We start from the raw sequence: 20,766 nt of genomic DNA on the forward strand, positions 1-20,766 counted from the left end.
CAGGCGGGGGGGACGCCGTTGACGCTGACGAACTTCGCGTCCGATTCCATCGGAAGGGATCCGTCCACGGGCGGCGCGGGCGGGCACCACGCGATCACCGCGCTCGAGGCGTTCTTCTTGCTCCTCTTCGACGCGATCGTCTACGCGCTCGTCGCGCTGTACGTCGAGAACGCGAAGCGGTGGGGGGACGGGACGTTCATGTTCCGGAGGCAGTTTTGGCGCGGCGGCGGCGCGTTGTTCGGCGGCGGCGGCGGCGCCGGCGACATCGGCGCGGCCGTCGCGCTCGAGATGGAGGACCCGTCCATGGGAGGCCGGGTCGAGGTCCTCCTCGAAGACGTTCTCATCGGGGAGGAGGACGAGAGCGTCGCCGCGGCGGGCGAAGGAGCGAGCGCGAGCGCGAGCGCGGCGCCCGCGACGGCGCGGCGGCGGCGGCGGCGGCTCGAGCCCACGGTCAAACTCGTCGACGTCGTCGTCAACGACGCGCTTGCGCTGACGCCCGCGATGATGGGAGGACGCGGCGGCGCCCGGGGCAAAAACCAACAACAGAAACGATGGCGGTCGTGGTTCGGGTCGCGGTCCGGGTCGAACCGACGCGCGGCGGACCGACGCGTCAACGTCGTCGACGGGGTCTCGCTCGCCGCGCACTCTGGGCAGATTCTCGCGCTCCTCGGCCACAGCGGCTCCGGGAAGTCCGCGATCATCGAGCTCATCGCCGGGTCCAGAGCGCGCGCGGAGGGCGAGATGGAGTGCTTCGGGACCCCGACGCGGGTGAAGTGGGACCCCGCGAGCGAGGGCGTGTCCGTGGGGCTGTGCGCGCAGCACGCGGTGAGCGAAGGCGGGCTCACGGCGAGGGAGCATCTCGGGTTTTTCGCGCGGCTGCATAAGCAGATCATCGCCGCGGAGAGCGCGTCGATATCGAACGGGTACCACTCGTTTCACTCCGACGAAGACATCGCCGCGATGGAGGAACTTCTGACGCACGCGGGGTTGATGGAAGGGTTGACCCCGAACATGCCGATCAGGGAGTTGGACCCGGGGCAGCGCCGGGCGCTTCAAGTCGTCCTCGCGTTCGCGGGCGTCGCGATGGAGGCGGTCAGGCGCGACGCCGACCAATCCGCGCCCGCCACGTCACCACCCACCGACGGCACCTCGGCACCTTCTCCCAGTACCACCACCACACCGCCGGCCGCGAAGCCGCGAACGCTCGTGCTCCTCGACGAGCCCACGAGCGACGACATGGACCCGGCGTTGCAGAAGATGGTGTGGTCGTTGATTCGTCGGTACAAGTCGCGGTGCACCATCGTGATCGCGACGCGCAGCGTCACGGAGGCGACCTCGATCGCGGACCGCGTCGCGATGATCTCGCACGGGAAAATCAAGTGCGTCGGCTCGCCGACGTTTCTCACGAAGCTGTTCGGTCTAGGCTACCGCCTTCACGTGACGTTTAAGCAGCAGCCGACGGGGGTGTCGCGCCGTGAGGGCGAGGGCGATCCCGGGCTGGCGGTGCTCGCGAAAGTGAGAGAGCGGTGCCCGAAAGCGACGACGATCACCTCGATCGCGGCGTCGAACCGCACGGACATCTCGCAGGAGGTAACGTCTTCGTCGTTGCCGTTATCCTCGCGCCATGGAGAGGGCGGCGGCGGCGCGAGAGACGACGCGACGACGACGATTTCCCTCGTCGGCGAGGACGTCCCGCTCGGGAAGATTCTCACGGACTTGACGTCCGCCGCGGACGCGTTACACATCGCGGACGCCGCGCTCGAGGCGACGTCGTTGGACGAAGTCTTCACGAAGCTCGGGCAGGAGGCGGAGGAGGAGTCCGAGACGCTCTTACCGCTCGACGCGGGCGTCCTCGCGTTCGGGGACGACTCCCTGACGCGAGGACTCCTCGGGCTCGGGCTCGGCGGCGGCGACGGCGACGACGACGAAGGCGGCGGATCTTCCAGCGCGGTCGAGCTCCACCGCGCGCGCGTCGGGCGCAAGCGAGGCAACGCCGCGTTCGCGCGCGACACCGCGGCGATCGCGTCGCTGCGATTGAAAGAGTACGCGCGCACGCCGTGGAGCACGTGCGCGTTGTTTCTTCTCCCCGCCGTCGTCGCGTTGCTCCTGTTGTCGATTCAAACCGCGGTGCGGAACGCGAGGCCGGAGCACCGAGTCTCGACGTACGCGCGGTGGGTCCCCGCCGCGTCCGGGTCCGCGGCGGCGGACGACGACGCGACGCGCGTGTCGTACAGCGTGTCCGACACTGTCGGACATGACGCCGCGTCCGACGCGGCGGCGGTGATGACCGCCGCGCTCGGGTCGTCCGAGGCGGCGAACCTCGCGGCGACGACCGGCGCGCTCGCGAGCGTCGTCGCGAACCCCGGCGCGAACGCCCTCCACGTGTCGTTCACGGAAGTGAACCTCGCCGCGTGCGTCGTGCGAGCGACGGTGACGTACGATCCGCTCGCGGACGTCCACGTCCTTCCGAGGACGGTGAGACTGCTTCCCATACGACCCCGTTCGCGTGGTGAACGCCATTCCTTAAGGACTTTTCCCGTCGTCACTCTTCACCCGCGCTTCCCTTTCAACGTTTGACCGGTAAGACGTTCGACTGACCGACGCGTTCCCGATCGCTTCGCCCAGGTGTCGAACTTGTACACCTCCGCGATTCGCGCCGTCGCGGCGAACAAGACGGCCGCCGGCGCCGCGAGCGCCGCGAATGTGACCGCTGTCGCGGCGCACTTACCGTACGAGACGCCGTTCGGGAGCGCATGGAGCTACCTCGCGTCGATGGCTGTCCCGGTCGCGTTGCTGTACGTCCCCGTGCGCGTCGCGGCGACGGCGACGAACGAACGCGTGAGCTCGCACAGGTTGACGTTGACGCTCTCGGGACTCTCTCCCGCGGCGTACTGGACCGGCGGTCTGCTCGTCGACCTGGCGCTCTCCGTCGCGTCGATATTCCTCGTCGCGCTGTGCGGGACGTCCGTGGGCGTCGCGCCGTGGGACGACGCCGCCGCGCCCGCGGCGTTGTGCGTCCTTTTGAGCGCGTTTCCGTCGCTCATCTTGTGCGCCTACGCGATGTCCTTTTCGTTCGAAGGCGCGTTCTATCTCACACTGGTCCCCATACGACCGCGTTGGCGTGGTGAACGCCGATCCTTAAGGACTTTTGCCGGCTCATCTCTCCGCTCATCCCTCGCTTTCAACACCCGCCCTCGGCGCCTTTCAACTCCGCTTCTGACGCCTTTCAACTCCACCCCGACGTTCGCTCGTATAGACGCCTTCAACGCCTCGCACGCGATGACGACCGGGTTCCAAGTCCTGTCCCTGTTCGCGGTGCTCATACTCCTCCCGCTCGACGGCGAGGACGAGAGCACGTCGCACTATCACCTCATCGTCAGCGCGGTTTTCCCGCCGTACGCTCTGTTGGGCGGCTCGCACTTGGTGTGCTGGAAAGCGCTCTCGGACGACAACGGCCCGAGGGAGCCGCGCGCGTCGGGCGCGTTCTATTTCCACACTGGTTCCCATACGACCGCGTTCGTGCGGTGCACGCCGATCCTTAATAATGAGTTTCTTCTTTGCCCGGCGATCGTCTCTCTTCGCCCACCCCTCGGTTTCAATCAATCCCGACACACCGCGACGCCTTTCGACTCCGCTTCTGACGCCTTTCTTTGAACTCCACCCCGACGTCGCTTTGAATGGACCCTCGACCCTCATCAGACTTTTTCGAGGACGAGCTCATCCCGGTCGGGATGCGCGGCGCCGTCGTCGGGTGGTTTTTGTGGGCCGCGCTGCTCCTGCACGCGGAGCGCGACCACGCGCGGCGGCTGCGCGACGGCGTGAACGTGATCGGCGCGGCGGAAGCGGAGGCCGCCGCGGGGAACGACGCGGTGATGGAGCGCGAAAGAGTGCAGCGATTCGCGGCGACGCACGGCGGGCCGCAGCCGATCGGGGAGGACGACGCCGCGGCGCAGGTGGCCGCGGACCTCGCGGCGGCGGTTCGCGCGCGAACCGTCGCGCAGCAGCAGCAGCAGGTGGCGGACGCGGAAGCGGACGCGGAGGCGGGGACGGTTGACGTTCGTTCGTCTTCTTCTTCCGACGACGACGCGCCGCCGCCGTATCTCTTCGCCGCCGTCGGCGTGAGCGCGCCGGCGCCGCGGCGGCAGATGCACGTCAGCGATGACTTCAGTGACTTCAGCGACCTCCCCGTCGCGGTCACGGAAGGCCCCGGCGCGGGCGCGGTGTGTAACCTCTACCTCGGCGTCGCCCCGCGCGAGGTTGTCGCTCTCGTCGGCGGCGCGCGGTCGTCCGGGAAGGAAGCCGCGTTGCGATGCGCCGCCGGCGTCGACGCGTTCGGCGGGGACGTCCTCGTCACGTCCGTCGACCAATCCGCATCTGCCACGTCACCGCCTGAGATCGGCGGGCGCAGGGCGAGGAGCTTGCGGAGGAACGGCGTCGTCGCGTTAGAGCGCGGCGCTGTCGGCGTGTGCCTGAAGGACGACGCGCTGTGGGAGCGATTGAGCGTCCTCGAACATTTGACGCTGCACGCGACGATTCACGGGTTGGATCGCCCGCGCACGGTCGCGTACGCCGCCGCGGAGGCTGTCGGGCTGACGCTCGTGAAGGCTGGGGGAGGGGCGCAGCAGAACGGCACGAGCGGCGGCGGCGACGGGATAACGGCCGACGGCGAAACGTTTCGGGACGACGGCTTCGCGGACGACGGCGTCGGCGGCGGTGGTGGGAACTGGTTCGCGCGAACCTTCGGGAGGGGGCAAAAAAACGCGAGCGCGGGAGACGCCGCCGCCGCCGCGATTCTGAACGCGCCCGCGCGCGAGCTCAGCGCGTCGCGGCGGCGGCAGCTCGCCGTCGCGATCGCCCTCCTCGGAGATCCGATGTTTCTTCTCTTGGACGCGCCGACGCGCGCGGTGGACTCGCACGCGAGGCGCGCCATCTGGGCGCGGATTCAAAGGCGCGTCCTAGTATCGCACTAGTCCCCATACGACCCCGTTCGCGTGGTGCACGCCATTCCTTAAGGAGTTTGCCCGCGCGCGTTTCTCTCCGCCCACCCCTCGGTTTCAATCCCGGCACACGTCGACGCCTTTCAACTCCGCTTCTGACGCCTTTGAACTCCGCCCCGACGTCGCTTTGAATGAACCCTCGACCCTCGAAGGCACGCCGCGAGAGGCGGAGGCGCGCTCGTGTCCTCCGACGCCATGGACGAGGTCGAGGCGATATGCACGCGCGTCTGCGCGCTCGTGGACGGCGACGTCGCGGCGGTGGACACGCCGCGTCGCATGAAAGCGCGGCACGGGCTGTCGTACCATTTGCGGGTGACTCTCCGCGGCGGCGGCGGCGGCGACGACGCGGCGGCGGCGCCGTCCGACCAATCCGATACCGCCACGTCAGCGAGCCCCGACGACGTCGCCGCGTGCCACGCGGTCGTCCGCTCCGTCGCCCCGAGCGCGCTGACGTCGGAGACCGCGTCGTTCGACGGCGGCGTCGGATGCGCGTACGAGCTCTCTCGGCTGTCGCTTCCCGGTCTCGCGCGCCTGTGCGCTAAGGCGCGTTCTGTACACTGGTCCCCATACGAGCGCGTCGGCGTGGTGAACGCCGATCCTTAAGGACTTTCGCCGGCGCATCTCTCCGCCCAGGGTCCCTCGCTTTCAACACCCGACCGCGACGCCTTTCAACTCCACCTGACGCCTTTCAACTCCACCTGACGCCTTTCAACTCCACCCCGACATCGCTTCGTATGGAACGACCCTAAGCTCGAGAGCGCGGGGGGCGCGGACGCGCGCGACGTCGAAGGGTTGGGCGACGGCGTGAAGAGCGGCGCGGGCGCGACTCGCGGGTTGATCGAGGCGTACACGCTGTCGCAGCCGACGCTGCAGCAGGTGCTTCTGAACCTTCAGGGGAGGTCGTGAGGCGAGAAGGAGGTAGGCGCGCTCATAGGGCGCTCGTGTCTGTCTGTGAGAGGATTAAACTGTAAAACTGCGCTCATCATGAGACTGGAGGAAAAAACAACCGACCGCGGCTTCTACCCGTCTGTGGCCGCCTTTTGCTCCGCCACGCCGCCTCCGCTCGCCCTCTTCCGGGCGCACGCGGCCGCACGCTCTCACGCCCCGCGCGCCGTCCCCCGCGCGCTCCACTCCACCGAACGCAGGGACCGAAGCAACGCGGCATCCCTCATGGTCGCGTTCCTCCCCGTCGCCGGCGCCGGCAAGGTGGCCGGCGCTAGGGTTCACCCCGTCGTCGTGTTCAACGCGTGCGATTCCTTCGTCCGCCGCGCGGAGGCGCAGGACCGCGTCATCGGCACGCTGCTCGGCAGCGTCGGCGTGGACGGCGTCGTGGACGTCCGAAACTGCTACGCGGTCCCGCACAACGAGCAGAACGACACCGTGTACGTGGACGTGGAGTTCCACCGCGCGATGATCGAGCTCCACCAAAAGGTGAACCCGAGCGAAAAGATCGTCGGGTGGTACAGCACGGGCGACGGCGTCGTCCCCACGGACGCGCTGATTCACGAGTTTTACTCGCACGAGTGCCAGAACCCGGTGCACGTCACGTTGGACGTCGGGTTTAACGATCGCGCGAAGCTGATGCGAGCGTGGACCGGCAGCAGCATCGCGATCGGCGCGCAGGCGCGTCGCGAGCGTTCGATCGGTCGATCGCCCCTCTCTCGCTCGCGCGTCGATCGATCAGTCGATTCGTTTCGATCCGATCGACCGACGCGATTTCATCGACGACGGCCCGCTCTCGCGATGAAACGTTTCCTTTCAAATCGCCGACTGACGCGTCGTTCTCTTCTCTTCGCGAAAACCTCCTCCCTCCTCGTCCCGCCAGGCGAAATCGGCGGCGGACGCCGCGGGGGACAAGGCTGCCGCGGCGGCGGCGATCGCGGAGAAGAAGGAGACCGCGCCGGGCGAGGACGGCGACGACGCCGCGGCGACGGGGCCCGGCGACGACGCCTCCGCGTCCGCCGCGAAGCCGCCCGCGGCGATCCACTTCCAAGAGATCAATCTTACAAACGTCTTCGACGAGGCGGAGCGCGTGGGCGTAGCGAGGCTCTGCGCGCCGTCCTCGGACGCGTCCACGTCCGACGACGTCAGCGGCGCGGACGGCTTACAGAAGACCGTCGCGAAGCTGTCCGGGATGCTCGACGACGCGGCGAAGCACGTCGCGGCGGTGTGGTGCGTCCATACACTGGTCCCCATACGACCGCGTCGGCGTGGTGAACGCCGATCCTTAAGGACTTTTCCCGGCGTCACTCTCCGCCCAGGGTCCCTCCCTTTCAACGCCCGCCCTCGGCGCCTTTCAACTCCGCCTCTGACGCCTTTCAACTCCACCCCGATATCATCGCTCGTATGGACAATTACCCTCAGCGACGGGAAGGCGCCGGCGGATGCGGAGATTGGCCGGCATCTGTCGGACGCGTTGTCGGCGGTGCCGCGGCTGACCAAGGAGCAGTTCGAGAAGCTGTTCGGGGACTCCGTCGCGGACGTGCTGCTGACGCGGTACCTCGCGAACATCACGAAGATGCAGCTGATGCTCGCGGAGAAGCTCCAGACGACGTCCTTGCTCGTGTAATCATAAAATTTTGGAGGATGGATTCTGATCATGTTACAACTTCGCCCCCCCCCCCTCGCCGCCTCTTCTCTTCTCTTCTCTTCTCTCCGTCGATCGCATCGCGTCGCGCTATCGTAATAAATTACCATACAGTACCTCCTCTTCTTCTTCTTCTTCTTCTTCTTCTTCTTCTTCTTCTTCTTCTTCACACGTACGCCTCGCCGAGGTCGGAGAAGTTATGCGCGAGCTCCGCGACGTCGAACGGCCGGTGCAGCCACTCGTCCGCGGCGCGACTCATCGCCGTCACCGGATGCTGATCCGCGTACCCCTTCACGACGCGTCTTCGGTGTAAACTCGCGCTGTAGTTGCCCGCCGTGGGCACCTTCGGCATCGCGTGCGAGTGCAACAGCGGCCAAAACTTGAGGCACAGACCCTCCAGGACGTCTCTTCGGCGCTGAGGGTCGTTCCATACAAAGCGATGATATCGGGGTGGAGTTGAAAGGCGTCAGTTGGAGTTGAAAGGCATCGAGGTGTGTCGGGATTGAAAGCGTGCGCCTGGGCGGAGAGAAACGCCGGGAAAAGTCCGTAAGAAACGGCGTTCACCACGCCGACGCGGTCGTATGGGGACCAGTGTGAGATAGAACGCGCCTGAGGCTCGCGAAGCTGCGCGGGGGACCAACGCGCGCTCATCCGCCGCCACACCTCCATGAACTCGTCGCGGATCATGTCGTCCGCGAAGAGCGTCGGGAGTAACCGCAGCGATGGCGAGCACGAGTTCGAATACAGCTCGCGCGCCGCGTGCAACGCCTCCACCGCGGCGATCTCTCGGTACGTCGCGAGCACCGGGACCATCGCGCACGGGCACAAAATCTCCCTCGGGAGCTTGTTCGCGAGCTCGGACTGCTTAAAGTTGAGCATCTGCGCCTTGACGCACAACGTCGGCCCGCGTTGAAGCTTCTTCCCCGTCGCCGTCTGCCTTCGCCACATCGACGCCGCGGCGCGTCCCGCCGCCGCGGACTGCTCCAATCGCATCGGCGCGTGAACGTCCGCGCCGAGGAGCGGCACGTCCACGAAGCTCGACCCCTCTCTCAGGTCGTCCGGCCAGGGCACGCGGCCCCACGCGACGCAGATTTCATCCACGACGGCGGATCGTCGCTTCGCCGCCAACTCGTCAACCGCGTCGAATCCGGCGGCGCTCGCGGCTCTCGCCTCGTCGTTCTCCACCTCGTCGTCCGCGCCCGCGGCGGGGACGACGTTCAGCTCCACGTGCAGCATCACGTCCGCGGCGCCGCCGCGAACGTTCGCGTTCTTCTTCCGGTCCGAACGCATGAGCAGATGAAACGCGTCGGGGGGCGCGACGGGTTTGCCGTTCGGTCCCGTCTCTCCGAATCGCCACGACGGCACCCCCGCGTCGAGCGTCTTCCGCCCCGGGATCGTCACCACGTTCCCTATGTAATCTCGCCCGTCGTGCAGACACGCGCGGAGTAACGCCTGGTGCTCCTGCCGGTCCAGCCCCGCGCTCGGGACGTCCAGGGCTTTGGTGAACGTGACGCACATCGTCGGCGCGAACGCGTCCGCGAGGTCGGGCTGGTCGGTCCATCGCGCGAAGCGACCGACGTCGGGGTTGAGTTGAAAGGCGTCAGAAGTGGAGTTGAAAGGCGTCGAGGCGCGTCGGGATCGATGAAACCAGTGCGGCGTAAACAGGACGCACCCAGTACTCCGGCATGGCGTTGGCGTCGGCGCGTCTCGCGCGGTCGAACCTCTCGCCGTACGACCCGATCGACGTGCCGTCCTCCGTGAGCGTCGGCACGAGCGCGGAGGCGTACGAGAACGCCGGGGAGAGCGACCGCTCGCGGAGCGTGGACGGCCGCGCGTGCGCCGCCATCTTGCCGACGCGATCGATGAATGACATCGTGCTGACCGCAGCCTTCACGCGTCGCCATCCGCTTCCTCCTCCTCCTCCTCCTCCTCCTCCTCCTTCGCCGCCTCTCGCCGCCGCCGCGACGTTCGAGGGAGGCTGCTGCTGTTGCCGCTGGTCGCGCGGTCGCAGCGGCGACGACGGCAGCGGCGCGCGCGCGTTCGACGCGTTCGTCGCCGCGCCGCTCGGCGACCGCTGCTGCTGCCGCCGCGCCGCGGGCGCGTTCGCCGCCGCGCCGGCGCCGGCGCCGGCGCCGCCTCCGCGCGCGCCGTCGAACAGCGCGCGCGCGTCGTGCCGCGTGTGCACGACCGTCGGCCGCAGCGTCGCGGCGTCCGCCGCCGGCGGCGACGCGGGCGCGGACGCCTGCGCGAGCTCTTCCCGCGGCGTCGGCGGTCGTTCGCGTTCGCTCGGCGCGGGTGGTCCCCGCGGCATCCCTAAGGACGCCTCGAGTCCGTGCGACGCCATCACTCCTGCTGCGCGCGCGCGGAGGGAGGGGCGGCGATGCTCGCGCGCGGTGCGATGCGATACGCGCGGGCGGGGCGGCGGGACGGGCGGTGTGGCGCCGCGGTGAGGCCGCGCGCGCTTCAAATGCGAGCGAACGACGAGCGCGCCTCGGCTCGTCCCCCTTTACCGCAGGACAATCGGGTACTTTTCGTATATCGTAACTGTAACTGTTTGCTCATACGAACCGTACTGTAGTACGAAAGTACTTTTTCGAAATCGGTTGTCGTCCGACCCGATGTCTTGTCGTTGTCAGCGATCGTTCGCTCGCCCGCTTATTGCGTTTGACCCCGCGCCCACCCAGCACGCGCCGCGTCGCGTCGCGTCGCGCCCCGTCCCCACTTCCTTCCCTCCTTCCTTCCACCCCCCTCCGCCTCCCTCCTCCCGCGCGATGCCCATCGGCGCCCCCGCGCCGAGCGACTCGGACGACGACGACGCGCTGTCCGAGTACGAGGGCGACGAGAACATCGGCTACGACCCGTCGTTCGAAGGCCGAGGGGGAGTGACCGCGTCAGATCGCGACGCGATGGTGCCGTGCAACGCCGCGAAAGACTTCCGCGAGGCGTCGCGATACGACGTCGCGGACGCCTCCGTCGCCGCCGCGCGGGACTTCCCGGACGCGGTCCTCCGAATCGCGTCTCCCGCGGGAGTCCGCGCGCAGGTGTCGCGGTTCAACCGCGACGGATCGATCGTCGTAGTCGGCGGCGACGACGGCGCCGCGCGCGCGTACCACGCGCGCACGGGCGCGGCGTTTCATCAGTTCGTCCCGTCGCGGCACGGCGGCGATGGCGTCGACGCGGAGAACCCGGGCGTCGTCACGTCCCTGCGCTTCTTACCCTCGCGCGGCGGCGGCGGCGACGGCGGCGGCGGCGGCGGCGGCGGCGGCGGGGACGGGGACAACGTAGCGCTCGTGGCGTCTTCCTCAGGCCGGCTGTGGCACTGGCACTGCACGTCCGGCAAGACGATCGGCGCGCCCGTCGTCGAGCCCGGCAACCAGATCCTCGCGTGCGACGTCCGCGGCGACGGCGAGACGTTCGCGACTGCGGGCTACGACGGCACCATCCGCGTCTACGACGAAGCCACGCGGAAGCTCAGAGCGTCGTTGCGAGGGTGGAGCGCGGGGGAGGACCCCGCGACCGGCGCGCCGACGCGCCCGCCGTGGAAGCCCGCCGGCCCGCCGAAGATGGTGCACGTCGGGAACGGCGAGTACCGCGAGAAGTCGATCGTGAACCCGGTGAAAGACTGCGGGCACGCGGACAGAGTGCTCGGTCTCGCGTACGCGTCGGATAGTCACGACGTCTTGGTCAGCGGCGGGTGGGATAACACGCTCCAGATGTGGGACGCGCGCGCCGGCCCGACGTCCGTGCGACGCGTTCGCGGACCGCACGTGTGCGGGGACTCGATCCACGTCACGCCGTTGAACGACGACGGCGCGCGCGCGCAAGTTTTGTGCGGGTCGTGGCGAACGCGACGTCCCTTGCAAGCGTTCGATCTCGGCACCTTCATGTTCATGTACGAAGTCCCGTTCGGGGTGGTTCCGGACGCGAAGGGCGAGGAGAACGCGAACGCGAACGCGACGCCGTGCTCGGTGTACGCCGCGCGGTTCGGGAAGGACGGCGGTCCGTGCGAGGGTTTGATATTCGCCGGCGGCAGCGGCGGGAACGAGGTCAGGGTCATCTCGCGACCGGGGTACGGCGACCACTCCGGCGGGAAGGCGCGTTCTGTTTTCTTCGCACTGGTCCCCATACGACCGCGTTCGCGTGGTGAACGCCGTTTCTTAATGAGGAGTTTCTTTGCCATTTCGCGCGTTGTGTTTCTCTCCGCCGACCCCCCCCTCGGTTTCAACGCCCGACCTCGACGCCTTTCAACTTTGACTGACGCCTTTGAACTCCACCCCGACGTCTGTCGCTTCGCGTAGGCTTTCGCTCCGGTGTCGGCGCCGGACGGGTTGCGCACGAAGGCGCGGCTGCACGGGCTATCCTCGCCCGTGCACGGGATAGATCTGAGCGCGGGGGAGGATCGCATCGCGGTGACGTGCGCGGACGAGGTGTTGGTGTACGACACCGCGTCGTTGGGTGGGTTGAGGGGTCGCGCGAGTAGTCACGAATAAAACGAGCGTTTTTTTTTGGTAATGATTTTTTTTTTCAGACGCGAGCGCGAGTGCGCTCCCGACTTCTTCGACGCTCGTCGCGTCGTCCTCGACTCCGCCGACTCTCGCTCACTTCTTCGCCATCATCTCCTTCACGAAATCGAACGCCGCGGTGTCCTTGTGTTGACTGTACGACGACTTCGTCGGGCTGGTCGAGCTCCCGCCGCCGCCGCCGCTCCCGAGCCCGCCGCCGCCGCGAGGTTGCGTCGAGATCGGCCGCGACGGCGGCGGCGGCGGCGGCGGCATCCGCGTCTGTTGCCACTGCTGCTGCTGCTGCTGCTGCTGCTGGAACATCATCTGCTGCTGGTGATACATCTGCTGCTGCTGGTACATCTGCTGCTGCTGGTACATCTGTTGCTGCTGCTGTCGTTGCTGCGGCGTCATTATCGGCTGTTGTTGATACGCCGCCGCCGCCGTCGGCGCGCCCCCTCCGCCGCCGCCGCGGGTCGGGGACATCGATAACCCGCCTAAGAGGTCGTCCAACCCGCCACCGCCGCTCATCAGGTCGCTCGTCGGGACCGCGCGCGTCGTCGCCGTCGCCGTCGGCGAGGTCGACGCGACGCCGAGACCGAAGAAATCATCCGTCGCGTTCGTCTGCGCGTTCGTCGCGCCGCCGGCGACGCCGTCGATCGCCCGCTTCGCCGCGACCGCCCTCTCGCGCAGCGCGTCGTTCCCCACGCCTCCGTTCGCCGCATCACGCAGCGCGTTCGCGCACGTCGCGTCGCCCACGAACGCGTCGACAACCTTCCTCGCGCCGCCGCCGCCGCCGCCGCCGCTCCCCCCCGCCCCCGCCGCCGCCGCCGCCGCCGCGAGCGCTTCGAGGCAACTCGCGGCTTTATACGCGCCCCGCCAAGCCTCGCCGCCGCTCGCGCTCCCGCGCGTCAGCTTCTCCCCCAGCGCGCGCGCGATCCCGCTCGGGAGCAACCCCCCGCCCTCGCACGCGCGCAGGAACGCGGCGAGGTCATCCGGGGACGGCGCCAGCTTCACGCCGCCGCCCGCGCACGCCGCGTCCACCCTGCGCGCCTCTTCGCTTCCGACGAGCTCGAACGACGCCGCCGCGTGCGCGTTCAGTCGGTCCTTATCCGGCGATAACGGCGCGATGGACGGATCGGGCCGCCGCGCGCCCGGTGGTGGTTTGACCGGGCTCGGCGCGGTCAGCGACGCGAACGGCGACGGCGACGGCGCGGGCGGCGCGACGACGATCGGCGGCGGTTTTTGCGGCGCCTGCGCGGGTGAAGCGATCGGTCAGTCGAACGTCTTACCGGTCAAACGTTGAAAGGGAAGCGCGGGTGAAGAGTGACGACGGGAAAAGTCCTTAAGGAACGGCGTGCACCACGCGAACGGGGTTGTATGGGAAGCAGTCTCACCGCCTCCCGCCGATCGGGGCCCCACGTCCCGGTCGTCTTCCTCAGCCTCGGCGCGTCGTCCCCGCCACCGATGATCGCCGCGTCTTCGGCTTCGGCTTCGGCTTCGGTCGTCGACGACGTGGGGATGACCTCCTCCCACCGCCCGAGCTCGTCGCCGCCGCTGCCGAAGTCGCCGCCGCCCGCGTCGAACCGTTCCGAGAGCGTCTTCGAGCCTCGGCGGTGCGTTCCGCCGCCGCCGCCGCCGCCTCCTCCTCCTCCTCCTCCGAACCCGACGCTCCCGAACCCGCCGGTGCCGTCGCTCCCGAACCCCTCGATCCGATCCCCGGAGACGCGCCGTCGCCCGGGGCGGTAGTTATCGTCGTCGTCGTTCGCCGCGGCGGCGGCGTCCGCGGCGGCGGCGTCAGGGCCGTTCTATACAAGCGAACGTCGGGGTGGAGTTCATAGGCGTCAGTTGAAGTTGAAAGGCGTCGAGGACGGGGATTGAAAGCGAGGGACCCTGGGCGGAGAGATGCGCCGGGAAAAGTCCTTAAGGATCGGCGTCCACCACGCGAACGGGGTCGTATGGGGACCAGTGTATAGAACGCACCTCGTCTTTCGGAAACATGGCGGCGATCGCCTCCGTCGCCTGGTCTCTGACCGCCTCGTGCGGCGCGTCCCCGCGGTGCTCGTCCGGCGGCCCGCGGTGCGCGACGCACGCGCGCACGCGCGCGGCGCAGTGCTTCGCGGCGGCGCGACGGAACCGCGCGTCCCCGCGCTGACACACGTACTTGAGGCATCGAAGCGCCTTCAGCTTGACGTGCGGGGATGAATGATCGATGCGCTTGCCGACGTGCGCGGCGACGTCGTCGAGGGCGTCCGTCGGCCACGATCTCGTCGCGGTCGCGAGCTCCTCGAGGAGGTAGACTGATGAGGTAGGCGCGAAGCGAAGCGAGCGCGGGGAGGGACGGGGAGGACGTCAGGGCGGGGCGAGAGGTCAGAAGGCGAGAGGGCGAGAGGTCAGAGGGAAGCGGGGGGCGGGCGGGGGGGGGGCGAATCTGAGACCCGACGCGAGTAACAACCGAACGACGCGCGACGGGACGCACCCGCGGCGGGCTTCGCGTCGTCCACGCACACGGCGTCGATCTTGCGATGCCGCGCGAACGCGTCCACGGCGTCGGACCCGCGGTGGACCGCGGACGCGACCGCGCCTCGCAACGCGTCCATGGCTGTGACAGACGACGTTCGGAGGCGCCGCGGCGCGGCTGACTCGGATTATCGGACGAGCGCCCTTCGCCGAGTCGGATCCATAACCGCGCGCGCGTCCCCGACAACGAACGCGCGCGTCCCCGCCAGCGTCATGACGTCTTCCACGCCGCCCGAAGAAGTCTCAAAGGACGTCTCCTCGGACGACACGACGGCGACGACGCGCGCGCTCATCACGCGCCTGTACGACGAGCGCGAAGCGATGGAGAAAGAGATGGCGGCGATAAGCGCGCGGCTCAGCAGAGACGGAGCGCCCGGCATGCGCGGCGCGCTCGTCGACGACGAGGGGTTCCCCATCCCGGACGTGGACTTATACGCGGTGCGAGCCGACCGCGGGCGGTACGCGACGCTCAGGAACGACCACGACGACATAACGGACGCGATCGAGCGCGCGATGGCGTCGCTGCACGCGGTCGCGAGCGCGACGCGAGGGGTGGGCGCCGTGGACGTGAACGCGACGATGAATCCGCGCGCCGCGCGGGTCCCGAGCGAGCGCGTCGCCGCGCGCCCCGCGGACGCGATGACGGACGGCGAATCCGCGGCGGGCGGCGTCGCCGCGTTCGTCGCCGCGCCGAGGGACCCGAGGGCGGAGCCGCCCGCGGGGACGGCGGCGTTCGCGGTCGTGGACGAGATGCACGGCGGTTCGCCCGCGGCGTCGGCGGGGCTCAGATTGCACGACCGCGTCATCGCGTTCGGCGGCGTCGAACGCGGGGCGGGTGCGACGTTTGACATCGTTTTCCTTTCCTCCCATATCTTCCCAGACCTTCCCTCGACGGACACGTCATCACTCGACTCGCAATCACGACCGCTCAACACGCCACGTCATCGCGCCACTGACGAATCGCATCGCATCGCGCCGTCCCTCCTCGCGTATCATCCATCCTCCGACACGACAGACGAAAGAGAAAACGAAAACATCCTCCCGCGCGTCGCCGCGCTTCTCGCGGCGAAGGAAGGCGCGGAGGTGCCGGTGTGGGTGACGAGAGGGACGGACCGCGTCCGGGTGTTCGTGACCCCGGCGAAGTGGGAGGGAAGAGGGTTGCTCGGGTGCCACATGCGCCCGCTGCGGTGACGACGAAAGGAAGCGCACGACGGACGGTTCGGTTGTTTGTACGTACCTGTAAATTAATTAATGTAGTCTACTCATACTGACCTTCGGTACTGTACGTAAATACTCGCGTCCGACTCGCTACCAGCCGCCGCCGCCGCCGCCCCCGAGCGCGTCCTCTCCGAACGTCGCCGCGCGGATCGCTTCTAACCCGAACGTCTCGCCTATTTTCCGCTTCGACGCTTTGACAACGTCGACGATTTTGACGACGCCCGTCCGCGTCGGCGTCTGCTTCGGTCGCGTCGGCTCCCGCGGCGGTCGCTTCTCGTCTCCATCTCCCGAAACTTCCTCGTCGTCTTCCTCGTCGTCGTCCTCTTCTTCCGCGGCGGCGAGTTCCGCGGCGGCTTTGCCGCCGTCTTGGTACTGCCTGACTTTACCCACGTTGGACGCGAGCATGGTCTCGATGAATGACCGCGGCGCGTCGTCGTCGTCGTCGTCGCGTTTGGTTTTCTTCTGCTTCTTTTTTGGTCTTTTCTCTTCTCGCGGCGGCGGCGGCGGCGGCGGCGCGCCGTCGTCGTCGTCGTCGTCGTCCGGTCGTTCCCGCTTTTTCTCCTTCTTCTTCTTCTTTTTCTTCGAGGACAGTATCATCACGTCGTCGTCGTCGTCGTCCCGACGCGCGGCGGACGGCCTGTCGTCGTCCTCCTCCCCCCCCTCCTCCGCCGGCGTCGGCGCCGCCTCCCTTCGCTCCTCCTCCTCCTCCTCCTCCTCGCGCGGCGCCTCCTTCTCGATCCACCCCCCCGGCCCAACCTTCCTCCCGTCCAGCGCGCGCAAACTCGGGCACATCTTCACCGCCGCCGCGTCGTACCCCTCGCGCCTCGACAGCGGGCACCCCCGCAGCGACAGCTGTTGCAATCGCGTCATCCCCTTCAAACACGCGACGTCGCCCCAGTCCTCGAATCGGTTGTGCGACGCGTCGAGCACGCGCAGCCACTCGCACGACGTCCCCAGCTCCGGCGGCAACGCCTTGAGCGCGTTGTGCGCGAGCCTTAATTCTTTCAATCGCGCGCAGTTCGCGAGCGAACTTCCCGGGAGCTTCCGCAGCGCGTTGCGAGACAACGACAATTTCGTGAGCTCGCGCGCTGAGGGTCGAGGGTCCATACGAGCGAACGTCGGGGCGGAGTTCAAAGGCGTCAGAAGCGGAGTTGAAAGGCGTCGAGGTGTGTCGGGATTGAAACCAGCGAGGGACCCTGGGCGGGGAGATGCGCCGGGAGAGAAAGTCCTTAAGGATCGGCGTTCACCACGCGAACGTGGTCGTATGGGAACCAGTGTGACATTGGGACGCGCCCGAGGCGAGCTCGTCGGCGATCGCGTCGACCGCGTTCGACGACAGCACCACGGTGTTGAGCGCTTTCAGCCCTCGCAGCGGCGCGAGCGATTCGATCGCGTTGTCGTTCGCGATGATCGCCGCGAGGTTCGTCAGCGACTCGATGCCGTCGAGCGAGTCGAGGCGGTTGCCGCTGACGTTCAGGACGCGCAGCGCGGTGACAGCTGTGTCATCGTCCGCGGCGGCGCGCTCGCGCTTTTTGTTTTCGTCGTCGCGACGCTTCTTCTTCGTCTTCGTCGTCGCCGCCGCGTCGCCGCCGCCGCCGGCGCCGCCGAACGCCGCGAGCGCGCCCGGCGGCAGATCGTTGTTCGCGAGGTTCAAGTGCTTCAGCCGCTTCATCCCCGCGAGGACACTCAGCGACGCCGCGCACTTCGCGGCGTCGCCGCCGAGAACGTTGTCCGCGACGTCCACGCGCGTCGCGCCGGCGCATCGCGCCGCGAAGGACGCGTCCACGACGTCGACGCCCCTCGCCTTGGCGTTCACCGCGGAGACGTCGCCGCCGCCGCCTCCGCCGGTCGCGAGCGAAGACGCGAACGCCGCGTCCAGCGCGGGCATGACTTCGTGATGACTCGAGTCGACTGCGCCGCGCGTCCGCTCGAATGGAGCGCCGTCAGTCGCTGCGGTACACGTACCCCGTCGCTCTCGGAACTCGCAGTGCACTCGCACGCGAGACGCGACGCGAGTAGGCGAGCGCGATCCGCCCGCCGTGAGGTGGCAGCGTCACCCCTGATGAGATGACGCGGCACTTCCGCGGGCACGCGACGCGCGCACCCGACGCGCCCCACGCGGCGGATCACACCCGCGCTCGCGCTCCGAACCGAGAGAACCGCGGACGCGGACGACGCGCGCGATGGCGACGGCGACGGGGCTCGTCGCGACGGGGGGGGGGCCCGTCCTCCGCTCCGCGATCCGATCGTCGTCGTCCGCGAAGACGAAGCGAGGGAGAAGATCGTCGTTTCGATCCTCCGCGCGCCCGCGCGCCGCTCGCGTCGCCGTCGCCGTCGTCGCCTCCTCCTCCTCCTCCTCGTCGTCGTCGTCGTTCGAACCCTTCGGCGAGAAGATCGTCTTCGAGCCCGTGACGTACGACTTTCACACCTCGCGCGAGGACGTCATCGTGCGCGATCGCAGCGGACGCGTCGTGCGCAAGATTCGCGGAGGGAACGCGTCGGGCGCGGCGTTCGCGTTCAAGGCGTCGTCCGAGCGGGCGCCCGCGCCCGCGCCCGCGCCAGCATCGTCGCCGCCGGCGCCCGCGTCGTCGGCGCCGAAGCCCGCGTACGCGGACGGCGGCGAGGCTCGACTCGCGGAGCTCAAGTCCAAGCTCGGGTGGGTCCAGAGCGGCCTCGACGCGGTGACGCGCGCGGCGGATTTCGCAGTAAACGGCGCGCCGCGCGCGCCGCCGTCCGTCGAGCCGGTATCGAACGAGGCGCAGGCGTGGATCGACGCGTGGAGCGCGGGGAAGGGCGACGCGCCGTACGGCGATCCGGGAGCGGTCACCGCCGCGGGCGCGGGGGGGGGAGGAAAGGCGAACGCGAACGCGAACGCGGCGGAGACGTCAGGCGCGTTCTATACACTGGTCCCCATACGACCCCGTCGGCGTGGTGAACGCCGTTCCTTAAGGACTTTTGCCGTCGTCTCTCTGCGCCCACCCCTCGCGTTCAATCCCCGTCCTCGGCGCCTTTCAACTCCGCTTCTGACGCCTTTCAACTCCACCCCGACTTTCGCTTGTATAGAACGGCCCTCGTCGTCGTCGTCGTCGTCGTCGAAGGACCTTTTCGATCGGGTGGATCTGGCGGCGTTCGCCGGCGAGGCGTCGCGCGCGAAGACGTCGTTCGACCCGACGCAGGCGACGTGCGACGAGGAGGATCAAGAGGCGATGGAGAGCGCGCTCGGGTTCGGCGGCGGCGCGTCGTTCGAAGCCGCGGTGAGCGACGACGCCGCCGCGGTTTCGACGACGGCGGCGACGACGGCGGCGGGGGGTGAAAAGAAATTCGCGCTGGACGAGATGGACGTCGCCGCGTTCGGAGCCGACGCCGCCGCGAAGACGTCGTTCGACCCGACCGCGGCGACGTGCGACGAGGACGACCAGGAAGCGATGGAGAGCGTCTTAAACCTCGCGGGCGGGAAGTCGTTCGAGGCGGCGGTGAACGATTCCGAAGCGGCGCCCGCGGTTTCCGCGGCGGCGTTGTCCTTGGACCAGATTGCGTTCGGAACCCCGCCGTCGGACGTCCCGTGGCGCGCGAGCCCCGACGGCGTCGACGACGTGGACGACGAGACGATGCGCACGGACGACGAGGCGGATCAGGAGGCGATGGAGGACGTCCTCAACTTTGCCGCGTCGCACCCGTCGTGCCAAATCGACCAAGCCGACGTCACCGCGCCGAAGACGCACGAGAAGCCCGTCATCGCCAAGTCGCACAAGGCGGCCTTCTTCGACCTCGACGGCACGATCGCGAACAGCAACGTCGTCGCGCAGTACGTCGTCGCGAAGTGCGACCAGATGACCACGTTCTGGAAGTTTCTGTGGCTCCCGTTGTACGCGTTGAAGTGCGCGTTTTACCTGGTCGTCGACTGGCTCAGGTGCGTTCTATACAAACGTACTATATTTCACCCATCGCTCGGTTTCAACATTTGATCGCGCCCCCTTTCAACTGACCGATGAACATTTTTTGTATGGAACGACCCTCAGCCGTTCGACGTTTAACGCGCTGTTCGCGAGAGACTTTCGCGGGATGTCCGCGACGCGCGCGTCGAAGAAGAAGATGGCGCAGATCGTTTACGACAAGTACATGCACGACAGGGTGTTCCCGAACGCCGTCGCGCACGTGAACGCGCTCAAGGAGGAGGACTACAAGATCGTCCTCGTCACCGGGTCGCTGGATTTCATGATCGAACCGCTCGCGCGCGTGCTCAGGCGCGTTCTATCTCACACTGGTTCCCATACGACCCCGTCGCCGTGGTGAACGCCGATCCTTAAAGACTTTTCCCGGCGTTCGCATCTCTCCGCCCAGGGTCCCTCGCGTTCAATCCCCGCCCGTGTTGCCTTTCAACTCCGCTTCTGACGCCTTTCAACTCCACCCCAACTTCGCTTCATATGGAACGACCCTCAGAGCCGACCACGTCATCGCGAACTCGCTCGAGGAGACGGAGGGGCGGTACGGCAAAGGGACGGTGTTCACCGGGAAGTTGAAGGGAACCCCCGTCGCGGATGAAGAAAAACGCGTCCGAGTGATGCGTTACGCGGAGCAGCACGGGATCGATCTGGCGCGGTCCAAGGCGTACGGGGACTCGTTGTCGGACGCGGCGATGTTGGAATGCGTCGGCGAAGCCGCGGTGGTGAGTCCGAGCAGCGCGGGGATGCGACGACGCGCGGAGGAGGAAGGGTGGGAGGTGCTCGGGTGGAGGGAGGAGCACGAGAGGGCGGGCGGCGCCCTCGCGGGGAGGGCGGGCGCCGCCGCGTGAGGATGACACGACGACGTGAAAGATGAAAATACTTCTCAGACTCCGAAATACTTCGAACGAACGCGCGGTCGCGTGCGCTCGCTCGTCCAGTCAGCACGTATCACAGATCCACCGTGGCGTTCGTTCGTTCACGAGAGAACGAATGAATCCTCT

At 68.1% G+C, this 20,766-nt stretch overlaps 13 protein-coding genes across 13 annotated transcripts; 8 read left to right on the forward strand and 5 right to left on the reverse strand.

The window, feature by feature from the left end:
- Positions 1–1,356: 1,356 nt before the first annotated feature.
- MICPUCDRAFT_65710 (uncharacterized protein) lies at positions 1,357–3,654 on the forward strand (the record flags this gene model as incomplete). Its single annotated transcript, XM_003063527.1, has 3 exons — positions 1,357–2,475; positions 2,626–3,079; positions 3,257–3,654. The coding sequence occupies 3 exons, from the start codon at positions 1,357–1,359 to the stop codon at positions 3,652–3,654; spliced, it is 1,971 nt and encodes a 656-aa protein (XP_003063573.1).
- Positions 3,655–3,731: 77 nt separating this feature from the next.
- MICPUCDRAFT_53359 (uncharacterized protein) lies at positions 3,732–4,970 on the forward strand (the record flags this gene model as incomplete). The annotated part of the gene is made up of 1 exon (XM_003063528.1): positions 3,732–4,970. The coding sequence occupies one exon, from the start codon at positions 3,732–3,734 to the stop codon at positions 4,968–4,970; it is 1,239 nt and encodes a 412-aa protein (XP_003063574.1).
- A 222-nt stretch (positions 4,971–5,192) lies between these two features.
- On the forward strand, positions 5,193–5,600 carry MICPUCDRAFT_53360 (uncharacterized protein; the record flags this gene model as incomplete). The annotated part of the gene is made up of 1 exon (XM_003063529.1): positions 5,193–5,600. One exon carries the CDS (start codon positions 5,193–5,195, stop codon positions 5,598–5,600), a length of 408 nt encoding a protein of 135 aa, XP_003063575.1.
- A 488-nt stretch (positions 5,601–6,088) lies between these two features.
- On the forward strand, positions 6,089–7,566 carry MICPUCDRAFT_45955 (uncharacterized protein; the record flags this gene model as incomplete). The annotated part of the gene is made up of 3 exons (XM_003063530.1): positions 6,089–6,620; positions 6,823–7,169; positions 7,362–7,566. The coding sequence occupies exons 1-3, from the start codon at positions 6,168–6,170 to the stop codon at positions 7,564–7,566; spliced, it is 1,005 nt and encodes a 334-aa protein (XP_003063576.1). The 5' UTR covers positions 6,089–6,167.
- A 184-nt stretch (positions 7,567–7,750) lies between these two features.
- On the reverse strand, positions 7,751–9,102 carry MICPUCDRAFT_53362 (uncharacterized protein; the record flags this gene model as incomplete). The annotated part of the gene is made up of 2 exons (XM_003063711.1): positions 7,751–7,999; positions 8,140–9,102. The coding sequence occupies 2 exons, from the start codon at positions 9,100–9,102 to the stop codon at positions 7,751–7,753; spliced, it is 1,212 nt and encodes a 403-aa protein (XP_003063757.1).
- An 82-nt stretch (positions 9,103–9,184) lies between these two features.
- On the reverse strand, positions 9,185–9,928 carry MICPUCDRAFT_53363 (uncharacterized protein; the record flags this gene model as incomplete). Its single annotated transcript, XM_003063712.1, has 1 exon — positions 9,185–9,928. The coding sequence occupies one exon, from the start codon at positions 9,926–9,928 to the stop codon at positions 9,185–9,187; it is 744 nt and encodes a 247-aa protein (XP_003063758.1).
- A 427-nt stretch (positions 9,929–10,355) lies between these two features.
- On the forward strand, positions 10,356–12,110 carry MICPUCDRAFT_65714 (uncharacterized protein; the record flags this gene model as incomplete). Its single annotated transcript, XM_003063531.1, has 2 exons — positions 10,356–11,678; positions 11,883–12,110. 2 exons carry the CDS (start codon positions 10,356–10,358, stop codon positions 12,072–12,074), a joined length of 1,515 nt encoding a protein of 504 aa, XP_003063577.1. The 3' UTR covers positions 12,075–12,110.
- On the forward strand, positions 12,092–12,806 carry MICPUCDRAFT_65715 (uncharacterized protein). The gene has a single exon (XM_003063532.1). The coding sequence runs from the start codon at positions 12,096–12,098 to the stop codon at positions 12,573–12,575; it is 480 nt and encodes a 159-aa protein (XP_003063578.1). The 5' UTR covers positions 12,092–12,095; the 3' UTR covers positions 12,576–12,806.
- A 1,200-nt stretch (positions 12,807–14,006) lies between these two features.
- On the reverse strand, positions 14,007–14,683 carry MICPUCDRAFT_22978 (uncharacterized protein; the record flags this gene model as incomplete). Its single annotated transcript, XM_003063713.1, has 2 exons — positions 14,007–14,383; positions 14,563–14,683. The coding sequence occupies 2 exons, from the start codon at positions 14,681–14,683 to the stop codon at positions 14,007–14,009; spliced, it is 498 nt and encodes a 165-aa protein (XP_003063759.1).
- Positions 14,684–14,894: 211 nt separating this feature from the next.
- Positions 14,895–15,788, forward strand: MICPUCDRAFT_7568 (uncharacterized protein; the record flags this gene model as incomplete). The annotated part of the gene is made up of 3 exons (XM_003063533.1): positions 14,895–15,203; positions 15,315–15,438; positions 15,628–15,788. Coding segments are annotated over 3 exons (594 nt in total), but the record flags the coding sequence as incomplete, so codon positions are not given.
- Positions 15,789–15,911: 123 nt separating this feature from the next.
- On the reverse strand, positions 15,912–16,928 carry MICPUCDRAFT_53367 (uncharacterized protein; the record flags this gene model as incomplete). The annotated part of the gene is made up of 1 exon (XM_003063714.1): positions 15,912–16,928. The coding sequence occupies one exon, from the start codon at positions 16,926–16,928 to the stop codon at positions 15,912–15,914; it is 1,017 nt and encodes a 338-aa protein (XP_003063760.1).
- Positions 16,929–17,064: 136 nt separating this feature from the next.
- Positions 17,065–17,709, reverse strand: MICPUCDRAFT_53368 (uncharacterized protein; the record flags this gene model as incomplete). Its single annotated transcript, XM_003063715.1, has 1 exon — positions 17,065–17,709. The coding sequence occupies one exon, from the start codon at positions 17,707–17,709 to the stop codon at positions 17,065–17,067; it is 645 nt and encodes a 214-aa protein (XP_003063761.1).
- A 1,318-nt stretch (positions 17,710–19,027) lies between these two features.
- On the forward strand, positions 19,028–20,654 carry MICPUCDRAFT_65718 (uncharacterized protein; the record flags this gene model as incomplete). Its single annotated transcript, XM_003063534.1, has 3 exons — positions 19,028–19,731; positions 19,841–20,065; positions 20,262–20,654. 3 exons carry the CDS (start codon positions 19,028–19,030, stop codon positions 20,611–20,613), a joined length of 1,281 nt encoding a protein of 426 aa, XP_003063580.1. The 3' UTR covers positions 20,614–20,654.
- Between the last annotated feature and the right edge of the window lie 112 nt (positions 20,655–20,766).

Source organism: Micromonas pusilla, assembly GCF_000151265.4.
Source record: "Micromonas pusilla CCMP1545 genomic scaffold MICPUCscaffold_15, whole genome shotgun sequence".
Classification (NCBI taxonomy): domain Eukaryota; kingdom Viridiplantae; phylum Chlorophyta; class Mamiellophyceae; order Mamiellales; family Mamiellaceae; genus Micromonas; species Micromonas pusilla.